We start from the raw sequence: 15,409 nt of genomic DNA on the forward strand, positions 1-15,409 counted from the left end.
AAAATCCCCTTGTTTACCTAAAGATGAGTACCAGCCTTCCTCACCCAAGTCATCTCCCAAAGAGGCCTGAGCTTCAGAAATAGGACGTCTTGGCAACAAGTGAGAAATTCATTTAACTTTTAATTATTCTTCTCTAAAGCCCCTAATTGGGCTATCTAGTCACTGCAGTTGACTGAACTATACATTTTTTAAGATGTTAGATTTAGTCTCCCCGATTTAGCTTTATTTAGACTAGATTCTAGCTTGTATATCCCACAAGGTCAGCTAGGAAAGAGAGTAATTATTTTTAATTGCTTAGGATCTGATTATAATGAGATTTGAATGTTTGTTCTTACCCTGACCTCTCCTTGAAGCCTCTCAGAGCATGCTGTTTGTCTGTGACCTGAACATGCCCACAACCTTGTTCTTTCCCATGGAATATGCTAACTACTCTGAAAAATCTTCAAGGTATTTACAAAAAAAAAAAAAAAAGGTTTGAATCAAGTAGCCCAAATCTATCTTATAGACTTAGACTCAATTCCTTTTTTTCAAAATATCTTTTTTTTTAACTATTTTAATTATTATTACTGGATAGAGACAGTGATAATTGAGAGGGAAGGGGAGATAGAAAGGGAGACAGATAGAGATACAGAGAGATACCTGTAGCCCTGCTTCACCATTCGTGAAGCTTTTCCCCTGCAGGTGGGGGCCAGGGGCTTGAACCTGGGTCCTTGTGCATTGTAATGTGTGCACTTAACCATGTGTGCCACCGCTTGACCCCTGACTCAATTATTTTTCACTCATAGGGGTGACTTGAGTTTACTCTGTCATTTTTTAGCACCATTACAACAGTAAGAAACAACAGGTTTAATCTTGGAGAAGGTCATAAAACTTTAGTTGTAAATGGGGTGTGGAACTTTGCCACCATAACCTTATAATCTGGTAAATTATTCAATCACTAATAAAAATAAAGGTTTACTTATTTTTTATAAACAGAGTGTGAGAGAAACCAGAACTTAGTTCTAGATGGTCTAGAACCTTATGTCTCTGGGGCCTCTGTCATGCAAATGTCGTGCTCTAAGATATTGAGCTTTCTCCCTTGCAAGAATCAACATAGCCATCAGAGCACCTGCATCCAAAATAGTAACAGAAAAAGCTAATAAGGATGGCCCACCAGGTTAGGTAAACATAGTATAAAGTGCTAAGACCCACACAAGGATCCTGGTTTGAGCCCCTGGCTCTCCATCTGCAGAGAGGATGCTTCACAAGTGGCGATGCAGGTCTTCAGGTATCTCTCTTTCTCTCTCCCTCTCTATCTCCTCCTCATCTTTTGATTTCTCTCTGTCATAGCTAATAAAATAGAAAAAATAAATGGCTGCTGGGAGCAGCGCATTCATAGTGCCAGCACAGAGCCCCAGTTAAAAAAAAAAAAAAGGCTAGTAATATCTGTATTCCCTTAATGCCACGCTTGATGAAAACCTCTTAAGAAATCAAGAATACTAAAATTCAGCTATGTTCTAGACAGAGACAGAAATATCACTTGAGATGATCTGCAAGAAAAGCCATATTGGTGAGAGGTTGAATCTGACTGATGCTGAGGTTTCTTTCAGTTTTAAAATATTTTGATTTTATAAACTGTATTCCCTAGTAATATGTTGACTTATTTCTAGGTCTTAGAGTCTAATAGTATATAATTCCTAAGTTTCTCTGATTTCATCTGTGGGGGCTGGGGAGCAAGGAAGGCTTCCTACTTCCCAGATAGTTGTAGTATTGTGAAGTGCAACATGGAGAATTTCCATGTGGATATTCCTCTCTCTCTCTCTCTCTCTTTCCTCTCTCCTGTCTCTCTCTCTTTTTCTCTCATTATTTTAAATTTGATTCAGATTTGTGATGGTTTCCAGCTTTAGTAATGACACTGTAGCTCAATAAATAAAGACTAATGCGAGAGTCATGGAAAATTTCACCCAGAATCCTCTTAGAATCAGAAAGGGAAGAGCCCCTTAAATGGGAGGGCCAAAATTGTGAGCACTAGGTTTTCAGGAGTGACCCTAATGTAAAATACCCTGTACCTTCTAGGAAATCTGTTTGGGTTACAAAGATAGGACCCCAATTCTAGAAACAGAGGGTCCCAGAGCCTGGTAGTTGTTGTTAAAATTCGGCGGCTCTTGCCGGGCGGGATAGCTTCACGGCGGGTAACAGAGACGCGGAGACAACGGCTGGGCAGGGAAGCTGTATTTCTTTATTCAGGAACAATGATTCATAAACTAAGACAAACTAATCACCAAACAGAACTCTGCTGTCTCTTTGCAGCGGCACAAGCACTCTCTCCTACTCTCGAACTCAGGAACCCTCTGAACTCTCTCACTCTGGAACTCTGAAACTCTGGCGGGGTTCCTTGGGGTGGGGCCAAGCGGGCCCGTGAAATTAGCAGGCCTGATCTAATTCGCTTGGCGGGGGAGAACTAGAACCCAATGTAAAGCATACAACAATTCCCCCTTTTCTTTTAACTAAATGGCTACAGTATCAAGGGTGTGGGGTGAACAGAAACATATATCATACAGGCATTTTTAAAAAAGAAACTGGCACAAACATGGAGAAACATGTAAGCAAGTAATAAGAACCAGTGTGCAAAACTTTATCAGCTTAAAAAAAACATTTCTTGCCTCTGGGGGGGTGTACTTTCTCGACGGACATTTGCATGGGGGCGGGGAACGGCCTAGAGTCCCAAAGGCTGCAATTTACTTACTATGAAACAAAACTTGTTATTAGCATATTTCTAATAGAGAAGGAATTTGAGACTTTTACATAGCAACAACGTCTTTTTAACCTTTTGTTACACCCATTCAAGATGGAGTCAGGAAAGGAAACCTCAGGCATGAGAATAATTAGCATAGCCATTGTGCGATCTACCATTTCTAATAGAGAAGGTAATGGAGAGTTTTACATATGAACAAGTCTATTTAACCTTTTGTTTAGACCAACTTAGTTAAAATATATTGATTGTTAACTAATTTTTACCTCAGACTTTAAATGTAAGTTAATTTTATCTTTATGAGAATTACATTGAAAACCTTTTTCATTTAACTTTGACTAGTAAGATTTTAGCCTTAAAGTTATCGTTTACCAAACTTTAAACATACACATAAACATGGTCAAGGAGAGAAACCTTTGTTATGAAGACATGTCATTTTAAACACGAATTTAAATCTACACTGTCTTAGTTGTTGGGGGGGGGTTCACCATCCGGAGGTGGCTTCCCACGCAGCTTCACTTATAGGAATTGCAGGTTGCGATCTCTGCACGAATCTCTGCATACTCTAGCTTGTCTGCCTTCAGACCGGACTGGCAGCTGGAGATCTCATGTTCCCAGTTTCGGCAGGGAGCCCGGGGGTCCGGGAGGTCTGGGATAGTTCCAGAATTCATAGCAAGAGGGCAGGCAGGCCAGTTTTGCAGAAGGTGTGGGCCTAGGTGCCCAGGGGTGGCGGCCATGATAGGCCGCCGTGGCCCTGCCTCATGGCCCTGTCATGTCTGCTGCCCTGCTCGCAGTGGCCAAGCAGCATGGAGGGATCACGCGCCCAGTGCCCTGTGCCACGTGGTGGAGAGCCAGCTCCTGTGGGCTGGCCTCGGGCTCTTGTGTGTTGGCATCGGGCTCCAGCGTGTTGGCATTGGGCTCCAGCATGTTGGCGTCGGGCTCTAGCATGTTGGCATCGGGCTCTTGTGTGGTGGTATCGGGCTACTGCGGGCGGCGGGGCTGCGGGGCTGCGGGCACGGTGCGCGGGGTTGTCTGGGCGTAGCCGGCTGCTGGCTGGCTGTTTAACCAGGTGGAAACAGCAGCTCCATGCCTCACCTCCCGCCCACTGGCTATTCCCGCTGGCTGTTCTGAGTTCGCCCGAGCGAGTGGAAACCATAGAGTGGTCCAGAGATAAATGTTCCAGAAACAGCAAAACAGTCTCGTGAAGAAAGAGCAGAGGCCTTTGGAGATCTCTTCACAAGCAGAAGAGAAGGCCATAGTGCATAAGTAGCCAAATTGTCTTTACTTATCTGAGAGATGTGCAGGTCAGGTCCACGTGGGCGCCATTTGTTGTTAAAATTTCAGAAGGCTCTAGCTGGGCGGGTAACAGAGACGACCAGAGACATACGGCTAGCTCAGTCGGTAGAGCATGAGACTCTTAATCTCAGGGTCGTGGGTTCGTGCCCCACGTTGGGCGCCATTTGTTGTTAAAATTCGGCGGCTCTTGCCGGGTGGGATAGCTTCACAGCGGGTAACAGAGACGCGGAGACAACAGCTGGGCAGGGAAGCTGTATTTCTTTATTCAGGAACAACGATTCATAAACTAAGACAAATTAATCACCAAACAGAACTCTGCTGTCTCTTTGCGGCGGCACAAGCACTCTCTCCTACTCTTGAACTCAGGAACCCTCTGAACTCTCTCACTCTGGAACTCTGAAACTCTGGCAGAGTTCCTTGGGGCGGGGCCAAGCGGGCCCATGAAATTAGCAGGCCTGATCTAATTCTCTTGGCGGGGGAGAACTAGAACCCAATGTAAAGCATACAACAGGTAGTGGTATGCCTCATTGAGTGCACATTACAATGCACAAGCCCCCAGTCCATGCTTGTAGAGGGGAAGCTTTACAAGTGGTAAAGCAATGTTGCAGGTGTCTCTCTTCCTCTCTATTATCCCCCTTTATCTCAATTTCTGTCTATCTCTATCAGATAAATAGAAACAATAAAAAAAGAAGAAAAGAAAACAGAGTGTCACCCACTGTTTCTTTTTCTTTTTTTTTTTTTTATCATTTCTCAGTAATAGCTTCTCAACTATCTGGTGTACCTTTAGTTTCGTCCTCTGGTTCCAGGCTCATGGTTCTTGTTCTGTGTGCTCCTGTGTCAAATCAGGATAGACATTTAAAGTCATAGTCTGACATTCAGGTCTTGTATATTTTGGTCTCAAGTTAGCTCCCTACCTTCTTTCTCATCTCCTGTCCCCTCAGCCCTTTGCTCTCCTCACTGCTTTCTGTTCTCTAATGTTCTAATCTCTAATCAACAGCATTTCCCCCCAATCTGAAATACATGCCTTTACTTCAGATCACTTAGCTTCTGAGACCAAAGTGGAGATGCTCATTTTTCACAACATTTCATTTCAACAGCAAATATTGACTGCATTTGTGCAAGACACTATACTGGGCACTTGGGAAAAAAATAATCAATGAACGAGGCATAGTGCTCACTCTTAATGGAGCTGCTGAAGGAGAGAACATCAAATAAGTAGTGACAGTAGTAGTTGCCTCACTTTTAGCCACAACAATCCACATCTCCCCTCAGAACCAAGACAGTCATTGTCAAAACCACTCTTTTGACTATTAACTGCAAGTTGCTTTTTCACATCTGAAATGATAGATTGAGGGAGGATGGGGGTGGGGGCATGCACTCATGAGGGAATGCAAGTAAGCCAGAGAAATGGATGTGCTGTGAAAGTCCTTGAGGAGATGCCTGCTTGCATGATGCCAGATGGAAGCTGATGAGATGATTGGCATCTGCCTGCCATATCAAGACTTGCTTTTGGACACACATTTGGCAGATTGCAGGAGCTATGCACTTCCAGAATGTCCTGTTCTTTAAAGAATCTGAAAAGCATGTGGAGAAGAACTGGGGAGGATAATGTGGTGGAGGCACACAGAGCTTGAATGTGAGGGAGTCAAGAAAATTGGCAAATTAAAATGGTGATTTCACCTTCCTCACCCTGTCTTAGATGGAGCTTGAAGGAATCATGTTAAATGAGATAAGTCAGAAACAGAAAGATGAGTATGGGGTGATCTCACTCACAGCTAGAAGTTGAAAAACAAGAACAGAAGGGAAAACACAAATCAGAACTTGGACTGGAATTTGTGTATTGCACCAAAATAAAAGATAGAAGGGTCAAAGGTGTAGCCGTGACTCTTAGACTCTCTTAATGTGGCTGAACAGAATAGACACACAGTAAAGCAGAACAGTAAAGACATCCTATGACAGTATGATAAGGAGAGGGTATGCAGAAAAAATTCTTGAACAATATGAAGATCTTTGAAGGGCAAGATTAAGAAATACAAATTATAGCGCAGGGATAGATAGCATGATGATTACACAAAGAAACTCTCATGCCCAAGATGCCAAAATCCCAGATCAATCCCCTCTTTCACCTTAAGTCAGAACTGAGCAGTGTTTGGGTAATATATATTACTAAGTCAGTAAAATAGCTTACCTGGATAGTGTGTCTTTGTCTTCTTTGGCATGCTTATGGCCCAGCTATGAATCTGGCCTCTTCTACATTGGAAGAAGTTTTAGTGTTCCGGTGTCTTTCCTTCTCTTCCTTTGTCTCTCACTTTTTTTTTTTCAATTTACTTTTACTTTTTTGAAATCTTTATTAATTCAATAGAGACAGCTAGAAATCAAGACGGAAGGGGGTGATAGAGAGGGGGAAAAGACACCTGCAGACCTGCTTCACCACTCGTAGAACTTCCCCCCTGCAGGTAGGCACCAGGAGCTCAAACTTAGATCCTTGTGCATTGCAACATGCAATGTTGAGCACATGTGTGCTCAACCAGGTGCACCACCACCCAGCCTATTTCTCACTTTCTATCTAAAAACCTCAGCCCAGAGCAGTGAAACCCTGGGGAAAAAATAAGGTGGGGGTGGGAGGGAGGGAGAATTAGCAATTATCTAAGTCACTAGAAGTCTTTTTGAATAAATAAGCTATTTTATTCATTTATTAGTTTAAATCATTTGGAGTTTGAACTGGCTCTGAAGCTACATGTCACTGAACTAAAGAATTCTGGCAGATAAACTCTTACTGACAGACCAGATCTTCACTCACCACACAGAACAGCAGACACTAACAGTGAGATGTCCTCTGAGGACAGGTTTATTTCTGGAGGTTCCTGCCCATGAAAATGATGGAATTCCATACTTAGAAATGTCGGTCTTCCAGACTGCAAGGCATAAAAGGTTTTTAAAGAGAATAAGGATCATATAAACTCTATGGAGAACAGTATGAAGAGTCCTAAAATAGATACAAATGGAAATAACTTCATGATCCAACAATTCCACTACTAGGCAGATACACAAAAGATACAATAACAATGACTTGAAGGAACAAATGCACCCTCGTATTTGTAGTGGTTTTATTCACAATAGCAAAAATATGAAAACAACCAAATGCCCTTCTACAGATGACAGGATAAAAAAGGTATGGAGCATATACTCAACACAGTATTATACAGCAATAATAAAGGATGATATGTGTCCTTTGGGATAAAGTGGACGGAATTGGAGAATATTATGCAAAGTGAAGCAAATCAAGTAAGGAGGGGAAGGGCAGCCACAGAATGGTTTCACTCATGTGGAATATAGACAATCGAATATACAAATGTAAGAAACAAAACAAAACAAAATGACAACCTATTTTCAAGACTGTGAGGTAACTATGGTGGTAGGGATGGGGACACAGACCTCTGGTGATGGGCGTGGTGGGGGAAAAAGAGAGAGAGAGAGTGAGAGGAAACAACTGGTATGCAGTAGGACATGGGCATCACACACACACACACACACACACACACGCACACACACACAGGGGAAACAGAGTCAGGATGGAGTGGAGGAATAGTTCACCAAGTAGGACGCCTGCCTTCTCATGCTAGTGGCCCAAGTGGAAGGCTTGGCACTGAATTGGGAAGAAGGTGGACTGGCATTGGTTTCCCCAACATTTAAAGTCTGTCATGCATTATCTGGACAAAGAGTTGAGAGAGTTTGATTTTCATCAATTTTAAACTTTATTCAGAAAAACTGAGGAACATTCACAAACACCCAAGCCCCACCTCTACCTTTCCAAATCACACCTGTCATCACTCCCATTTCCTAGGCAGTACCTTTCAAGTATCTCCTGCACTATGAATCCATTGCTCCTGAGGAACATACTTTCCATTTTATTGGTCAGGACAATAAGAGAGAAATTGAGAGAGGAGGGGGAGGTAGAGATAGAGAGAGAAAGACACCTGCAGACCCGCTTTGCCTCTTATGAAGCTTTCCCCCTGCAGGTGGTGAGTGCAGACTTGAACCCAGATCATTGCATGTGTCTTTGTGCTTAGTACTATATACTATGTGTGTTTAATCAGGTGCACCACTGCCTAGCCTTCCTAAAAGTCAGATTTCTTGATGTCATTTTCTGTAGGGGTACACACTGTCCCAATAGTTTGAGCTGAAATGGGAGATGATCTTTCATACATTCAGGATTGCAAGATATGAACATAGAGTCTTCCGCTTCACTTTCCTTTGTCAATACTTACTTTTAAACTCTGGGCTAAATAAGTCCTTTCCATCATTGGCAAATGGACTCCAATTAAACCTAGATAAAATTTCCTAGAATTACCCTGACTTTATCACTTTATTTATTGAGTTCCTATGCACCTATCTTTTTTAAATAAAGAGAAGGGGAAAATGAATCAAGTCCAACAAATATAAAGATGTTTCAAAACATCTTGCTCCCTGCCCCACCCTGCTTGTTGTATTTTTCAAATTATGTCTTCAGGTCTAGCAGGTGAGCAGTCAAGAGTCAGCTACTCATCTGCCGCCCATCTGAGGGTGTTTTTTTTTTTTTCCAAATAAACAATTTTATTCCTATCCATGATTGCAGACATTTACAAAACCATAACATCTGAGTTCACCTTAAAAAATAACATATAAAGCAGTGATATACACAGCACAAAATTGTTCAGGGAGGGGCAGGAACAACTTTTAATAATTAAAATGTAAACGTGAAAAAAAAGGATGGAATAAAAGTCCCTGATTATTTCTACTTAAGATGTCATGTGATCATATTTTACAATGTCCTGTAGGTCAATGTATGTATGTGTCTATGTCCATAGAACATACACATATACAGCACATTCTTGTCCCCACACCTATACAAACACAGATAATTATTTGCAGTTCAGTTTAGGGGCCGTTTTAATACGCCGCTCCATACAGTTGTTTGAATCATGGTTGGACCCGCTTTCTTCACAAAATAGGGGAGAGAGCAGGAAATAAAAAGGTTGGTTTGGTGTGACTGAGATTCCTTTAACTGTACACTGTGACTTTTCTTCCGTAGTATTTCCATGAAGGGCTGACTCACTGTGGTTTCCATGAGACGTAGGTAGTAATGGATCACACACTCATTGTCATGCTGGGGGAATAACTTTCACTCTGAAAAGGATTTAAGAAATTTCCCCCCATCTCGCCATTATCCCTTGGAGTTCCTGGCTGGTTACTCAGGCTCATATTAATGGGAGAATTCTTGGAAATACTGTCCATATCTCCTGAGCCTAAAGAGTCATTCATGTGATGTGACTCCATTCCTCCTAGTCCACCCATGGGGCCATCTGACCCAGGGCCCATTGGGAAATTAGGCCTGTTAGGTCCAGGAGGTACTGCATTCATTAAAATATACATGTTGTCTCCAGAATTGGTTGAATCTGCTGGACTGGGCATGATGGGTGTTATTGGTTGAATCTGCTGGACTGGGCATGATGGGTGTTACTGGTGGTCCTCCGCCTCCTGGGGGGCCTACATAATTCCCAGGAGACGCTGAGGAGTATGGTATTGAATTGGCATTTGTTGGATTTGGCCAAGGTCTACCACCACCTGGACCCATGTTCATTCCAGGCATCCCGGGGCCACGTAGAGCATTCAGTGGGGGTCTCATTGCACCTCCATAGCTCTGTGGTCCTAATGGCACCATTCCTCGTGGAGGAGTCATTCTCTGCATTGGGCCCCCCATATTTGGATGTCCTTGCTGTCGAGTAGGGTCCATTCCACTGGGAAGTAATGGCTGACTTCCTGGGACACCAAGCGCCTGGTTAGGTATCCTCAGTGGGGGCCTTGGACCTCCAGGGTACCGAGGTGACATAAAAGGCTGAAAGAACCCTGGTGGCACAGGACCTACTGGCATGCCATCTCCTGGGGGAATGTTTCCTAGCACTGGACTGGGAGCTGCTGCAGCACTATAATCATGGAAAGCTTTTGCTTCACTTGAATGTTCACATGTTTCTCGTCTTTCCGGGGCTGCACAGTAGAGACCCCAAAATACACACCACCAAGAGCGTAAGAATCCTGGTGGCTCCCCCAATGTGATATTTTTTTCCCATCTTATCTCTGATAAAAATGTCTGGGCCGATTTCCGAGCTCCTACATGGAGCAGATATTCATATACGTAGAGTGCTAACTTCTCCCGGGCCTGGCTGTCGGACGGGACGGCGCTGCTGTTACTCTTGCTTTTGCCATACATGCTTGTCCCATCTGAGGGTGTTTTTGCACCACTCAGTGAAGTAGTCTCCCTTCCAATAATCATTATGGTATAAGTGGCACTCCAGGGGAAATCAATTCCTTTTGTCTAAATAGAAAAGCCCTGTCTACTTCCCCAGAATCATAATTGGGGTTTTGTTTATTTTGCTGTTTTCTGAACCCTGCAATAGTCACCCTCTTGTTTTCACCAAAGTTGAATAGTTTGTCTGCAGCTGCCTCCAGGGAGGACTTGCTGGTCTTTGGGAACAGGCCCCCTTGAACAGGGAATAATTAGAATCACTTAGATAGAACAATTGCATTTCCCTGGCAACTGGCTTGATGTGTTTTCTTCAAAATTGTTTAAAGGAGAAGTCCTAAGTCCCTTAGGGAACAGAGTCATTGTCATTTTTCTTCCCCACTATGAAAGATGTGAAGCTACAGAAAAGCACTCAGATTTGTAAACTTAAAAACAAGGAATCCTGCATCTAGTTTCTCTTGCTGATTCCTGGTATCTTTAGACCTAAGAAGATATTTTGAAGAAATGAAATGAGTGACTTGCACAAAACTGAATTTATGAGCTGCATTGAATTAGACTGAAATGAACTTTTTTAATTATTGTTTTTTAACTATACTTTTATGTATTATTGGATAGAGACAGATAAATTGAGGGGGCAGAGATAGGGAAACAGACAGACACTTTCAGCCCTTCTTCACCACTTGTGAAGATTTCCCCTTGCAGCTAGGGACCAGGGGCTTGAACCTGGGTCTTTGTGCACTATAATATGTGCTTAACCAGGTGTAGCGCTGCCTGGGCCCAATTAAAATAAATTTAACTGAGCTTTTCTGGACTGACAATGTGGTTGTCAAGAAAAGCAGAATGAAAGCCAAGGAGTCCCATTCACCAGCTAATTAAAGTTCAGATTTGGAAGGACCTCCCAGGCCCTCTTGGTTGCTGAGGAATTACGCTCAGTGAGTTCCCAAGGGCAGATTGCAACATGGAGGAAGAAACTCCAAATATTATAGCAACATAGACAAATAACTGGGCACACATGAGCTGAGTGTATAGTTCCATCTTTTTTAAATTTTTCCTTATTTCCTCCTTATAGCAACCTGTTAGAGCAAGGTCCATCAGTATCCTCACTTTGAGATAAAGAACTAGAAATAAAGCAGTTAAAAAAATTGTCCAGGAGAGTCAGGCAGTAGTGCAGCGGGTTAAGCGCACATGGCTCAAATTGCAAGGACCTTTGTAAGGATCCCAGTTCGAGCCCCCAGCTCCCTACCTGCAGAGGAGTCACTTCACAAGTGGTGTAGTAGGTCTTCAGGTGTCTATCTTTCTCCCCTCCTCTTTCCATTTCTCTCTGTCCTATCCAACAATGACAACAATAAAACAACAAGTACAACAAAAGGGAATAAATATTTTTTAAAAAATTGTCCAGGATGCATACCTAGGATTTGAAACCATGAAATAAGACCCAAAGATATCTTTATTTATGTTAGAAATTTTAGAGTTATTAGAAATACATACTGTTTTTGTACAAGCTAGGTTTATTAGGAAGTGTGCATGTCTCTCAACAGTTTTTTAATTGAAGTATAACTGGCATTTAAGCTTTTAAATTTATAAATTAGTGAATTTATATTTGCATTTGCTGTGAAATTATCACCTAGTGCCATCAGCATGTGCCCAGATATTGCTATTACTTCTTTTGAGACATCACAGTAGAGCTTATACAAATGTAGTTTAGATAGAAACTAAAAAAAAAAAAAAAAAAAACAAAGTTTTAAGGAAAGTATGAAGCAGAAACAAGAGCAACGTTTTTCTCTCTTGAGGGCTAGAAATTAATAACCAGTTTCTATCTCCATGATGTAAATAGTTTTAGATATTCATACATCTTAGAGGTTTTGTTTCTAGTTCTGGTTTTGGTAGGAATTGTCAGATAATATTGAACATAACCTAGTAGGTTTGGTTCTAATTTGAGGGAAATTTTGTGAGTTTGACTTTTTCTTTGCCACCAAAGTTATTGCTGAGATTTGGTACCTGCATGGTTTTGTAGTTTCCTGAGGCCACGCTTTCCCTTTCTGCTACATGGTAAAAAAGCAGGGGAGAGAGAAAGAAGGAGAGACGGCTGGGAACAACTCCACTGCTTGTGAAGCTTCCCCCTGTAGGAGAACCCATGAAATTGCCAAAGCAGACTCAAACCCAGGTCATTGCACGTGATAATTTATGTGCTTGGCCAGGTGAGTAACCTGCTGGCCCCATTCTGGGAATGTTTTAAAGCAAATAAAAAAGAATAATAATTTTATTTATTGGATAGAGAGCCAGAAACTGAGAGGGAAGAGGGGAGATAGAGAAAGATAGAGGGGCCAGATGGTGGTACACTTGGTTAACCTGTTTTTTTTAAAAAAAACACATAATAAATTATGTATTTATTTCAGGGAACTCATGCACCCATGCGTGTAGAATTCCAGTGCACTCAGGTTGACTTTTCTTATTCTAAAAAATCTCTGGGAGGCCAGCTGGTGGCGTTCATATTATCAAGTACAAGGGCCTGAGTTTGCGCTCTCCCCCCACACCTGGCTCCCCACCTCCAGGAGGGATGCTTCACAAGCAGTGAAGCAGGTCTGCAGGTGTCTGTCTTTCTCTTCACCTCTCTACCTCCCCCACTTAATTTCTCTCTGTCCATGAAGGATGATAAATGACATAGTGGGGGTTTTATTGTTAAATGGGAAACTAGGGAATGTTATGCATGTACAAACTATTGTATTTACTGTTGAATGTAAAACATTAATTCCCCAATAAAGAAATAAATTTAAAAAAAAATAAAAAGAAAAGGACAAAATGGCCACAAGGAGCAATGGATTTATAATGGTGGCAGAAGGGAAGACATAACAATACCAACACACCATTCATAGAGCGCCCTCCATTGTTGTGATGTTCCACTTCAGTGAGGACTAGCTGAGTGTCTTTACTGAGATCAGTACAAAAAGGGGTTCTGATCATATTGTCTGAATCAGAACTGCACATGTGATTCTAACACCTGGAGATCTGACTAGAGTTCTGAACACTTACAAAGTATTCCATATGTTAAGGGCTGGGTGGTGGCACACTCAGTTGAGTACACATTGTTGTGCACAAGGACCCAGGTTCAAGCCCCAATTCTCCACCTGTGTGTGCATGTGGGGGGGTATTTGTGAGTGGTGAAATAGTAGAGCATATGTCTCTTTCTCCTTCTCTACACCCTTTCCCTCTCAATTTCTCTCTATCTTATAAAATAAATAAATATTAAAAGGAGAGAGTCATCATTCCATATATTATGGTAGCTGTCTTTACTCCCTAGAAATCTATGCAGCAAATTCTGTGAGTGACTATGGAAGTGAGGAGGTGAGTGATGGCTTGAAACCCAAAGGTGTTAATGATGGAGTTGGTATGAAGTATGGGGGTCAGTTTCAGGATGGCACCCCACTCTGGAAGGAGCAACACAGTGAACAGAAGTCTCATTTACTGGAGTAGGTGAAGAGCAAGTTGGTGGGGGAGGAGGAGGCTGGAGGTAAGAGTACAGTTAGAGACATAACATGTGGTAAGTTTGAAACCTGCATAAAGATAACAAGGAAAATGATACTTTAACTAATATCTACAATCCTGATTAAATAAATCAAAACCAATTTTTTGCAAGTGTTATTTTTTGTTGTTTATTTTTTGTAAGCACTCATGTTATCAGTTGAGAAATCCAAGGAATTTTATGTTTATTGGGTAGTTAATGGTTTACAGTACAGTTGTTGGCACATAAGTATAGTTTCTTTTTCTTTTTGGGTGGTCTTTTTATTTTTTTAAATTTTATTAGTGATTTTATTATGATCAACAAGATTATTGGATAAGAGGGGTACAATTCCATACAGTTCTTACCACCAAATTTCCATATCTCTACTGGAAGTTTCCCTATTCTGTATCCCTCTGGGATTATGGACAGTTTGTTATCTCCCTGTGAAATGTGTCTAAATATTTTCACCTCCAATTCAGATTTTTTTTCTGTAAAAATGATTAATAGAATTGCAGTTAATGTGTGGACCCATTTTCTAACTCTCTAAAAAAAAAGAGGGTCATTACTTGCTACATTATCCTGTGTTCTTATATCACTTTTCTCATTCTTCTTAAGTCTTTAAAGACTAAGAAGCCAATTTATACAAATTTTGACAGAGGTTTGATATGCTGTATCTGTATCTAGATATAGACCTTAATTGAAGAAGCTAACTCTTGCCTGCCTCACTCCTCTCATCTATTGCTATTCAAATGTAATGTGATGAAAGGTAAATGAACACTTTCTGAGACTATGCCCAATAATTACAAAGATAGAAGACTAATAATACTCAGGTATTTCTGTGTTCTCTTATCATCTGTGAGTAGTATCATAACAGCAGGTCAAGCAGCAACTTTAATTCTTACCTTGAAAATAGGTGCAAACCCTTAAATTTTTTTTCTCAAATTCCTAAATAAAACCCTTAAAACTGAGGTGAATCATGTCATAAAGAGGTCAAGAAGTATGCTGAATAATCCTTGTGACTGACAATGAGATGGCCTCAAGAATACCTCACTATTGCAACCTCAGAAAACTATCAATCATCCCTAGACCTCCCTCCAATTATTCCTTGTAACAGAATAAAACCATACATGTTGATCCTTGAAGTCCCTTCCATCACCCTAAACACAAAGAAACCTTGGGTCATGAGGGAGAGCACTGACTAAGGCCACACATCCATCATAATAACTGAACGAGATTTGAATACAGTTCACTGTCCTTGTCCTCCTCAACCTAGGTCTTTCTGTGACTTTGCACAACTTTTTCATTTGTGATTCTCAAACTCCTACATATGGTGAGAAACCTGCATTCTTGTCAGCTTCTTAACTTCTGGCATGTCCTGAATGATGTGACAGCAAAGTTGAATAAGCAAAAAGATGTGATGTCTTTGTATTGATAGTTTGCCCTCCAGACCCTGTCCTGAAAGGGAGAGGAGCAGAGCTTAGTTGAGCTCATCAGCTACCTAGAGTTTCTTAGCTTGTAGGTCTGTTAGCTACTGACAAATTGTCTTCAACATGACAGTTAGCAGCAAGGCTGGGGAATGAGAGCCACTTCAAACATACATGAT

General features: G+C 41.5%; 2 protein-coding genes across 2 annotated transcripts in view; one reads left to right on the forward strand and one right to left on the reverse strand.

Moving 5' to 3' along the window:
- The window catches only part of FSHR (follicle stimulating hormone receptor), a 229,306-nt gene that overhangs the window by 14,537 nt on the left and 199,360 nt on the right, over nt 1-15,409 (forward strand). The window lies entirely within an intron of this gene.
- LOC103121110 (single-stranded DNA-binding protein 2-like) lies at nt 8,735-10,277 on the reverse strand. The gene is given in 3 exon segments (XM_007531614.3): nt 8,735-9,173; nt 9,176-9,489; nt 9,527-10,277. Coding segments are annotated over 3 exon segments (1,296 nt in total). The 5' UTR covers nt 10,275-10,277; the 3' UTR covers nt 8,735-8,939.

Source organism: Erinaceus europaeus, chromosome 3 (assembly GCF_950295315.1).
Source record: "Erinaceus europaeus chromosome 3, mEriEur2.1, whole genome shotgun sequence".
In the NCBI taxonomy this organism is placed as follows: Eukaryota; Metazoa; Chordata; class Mammalia; order Eulipotyphla; family Erinaceidae; genus Erinaceus; species Erinaceus europaeus.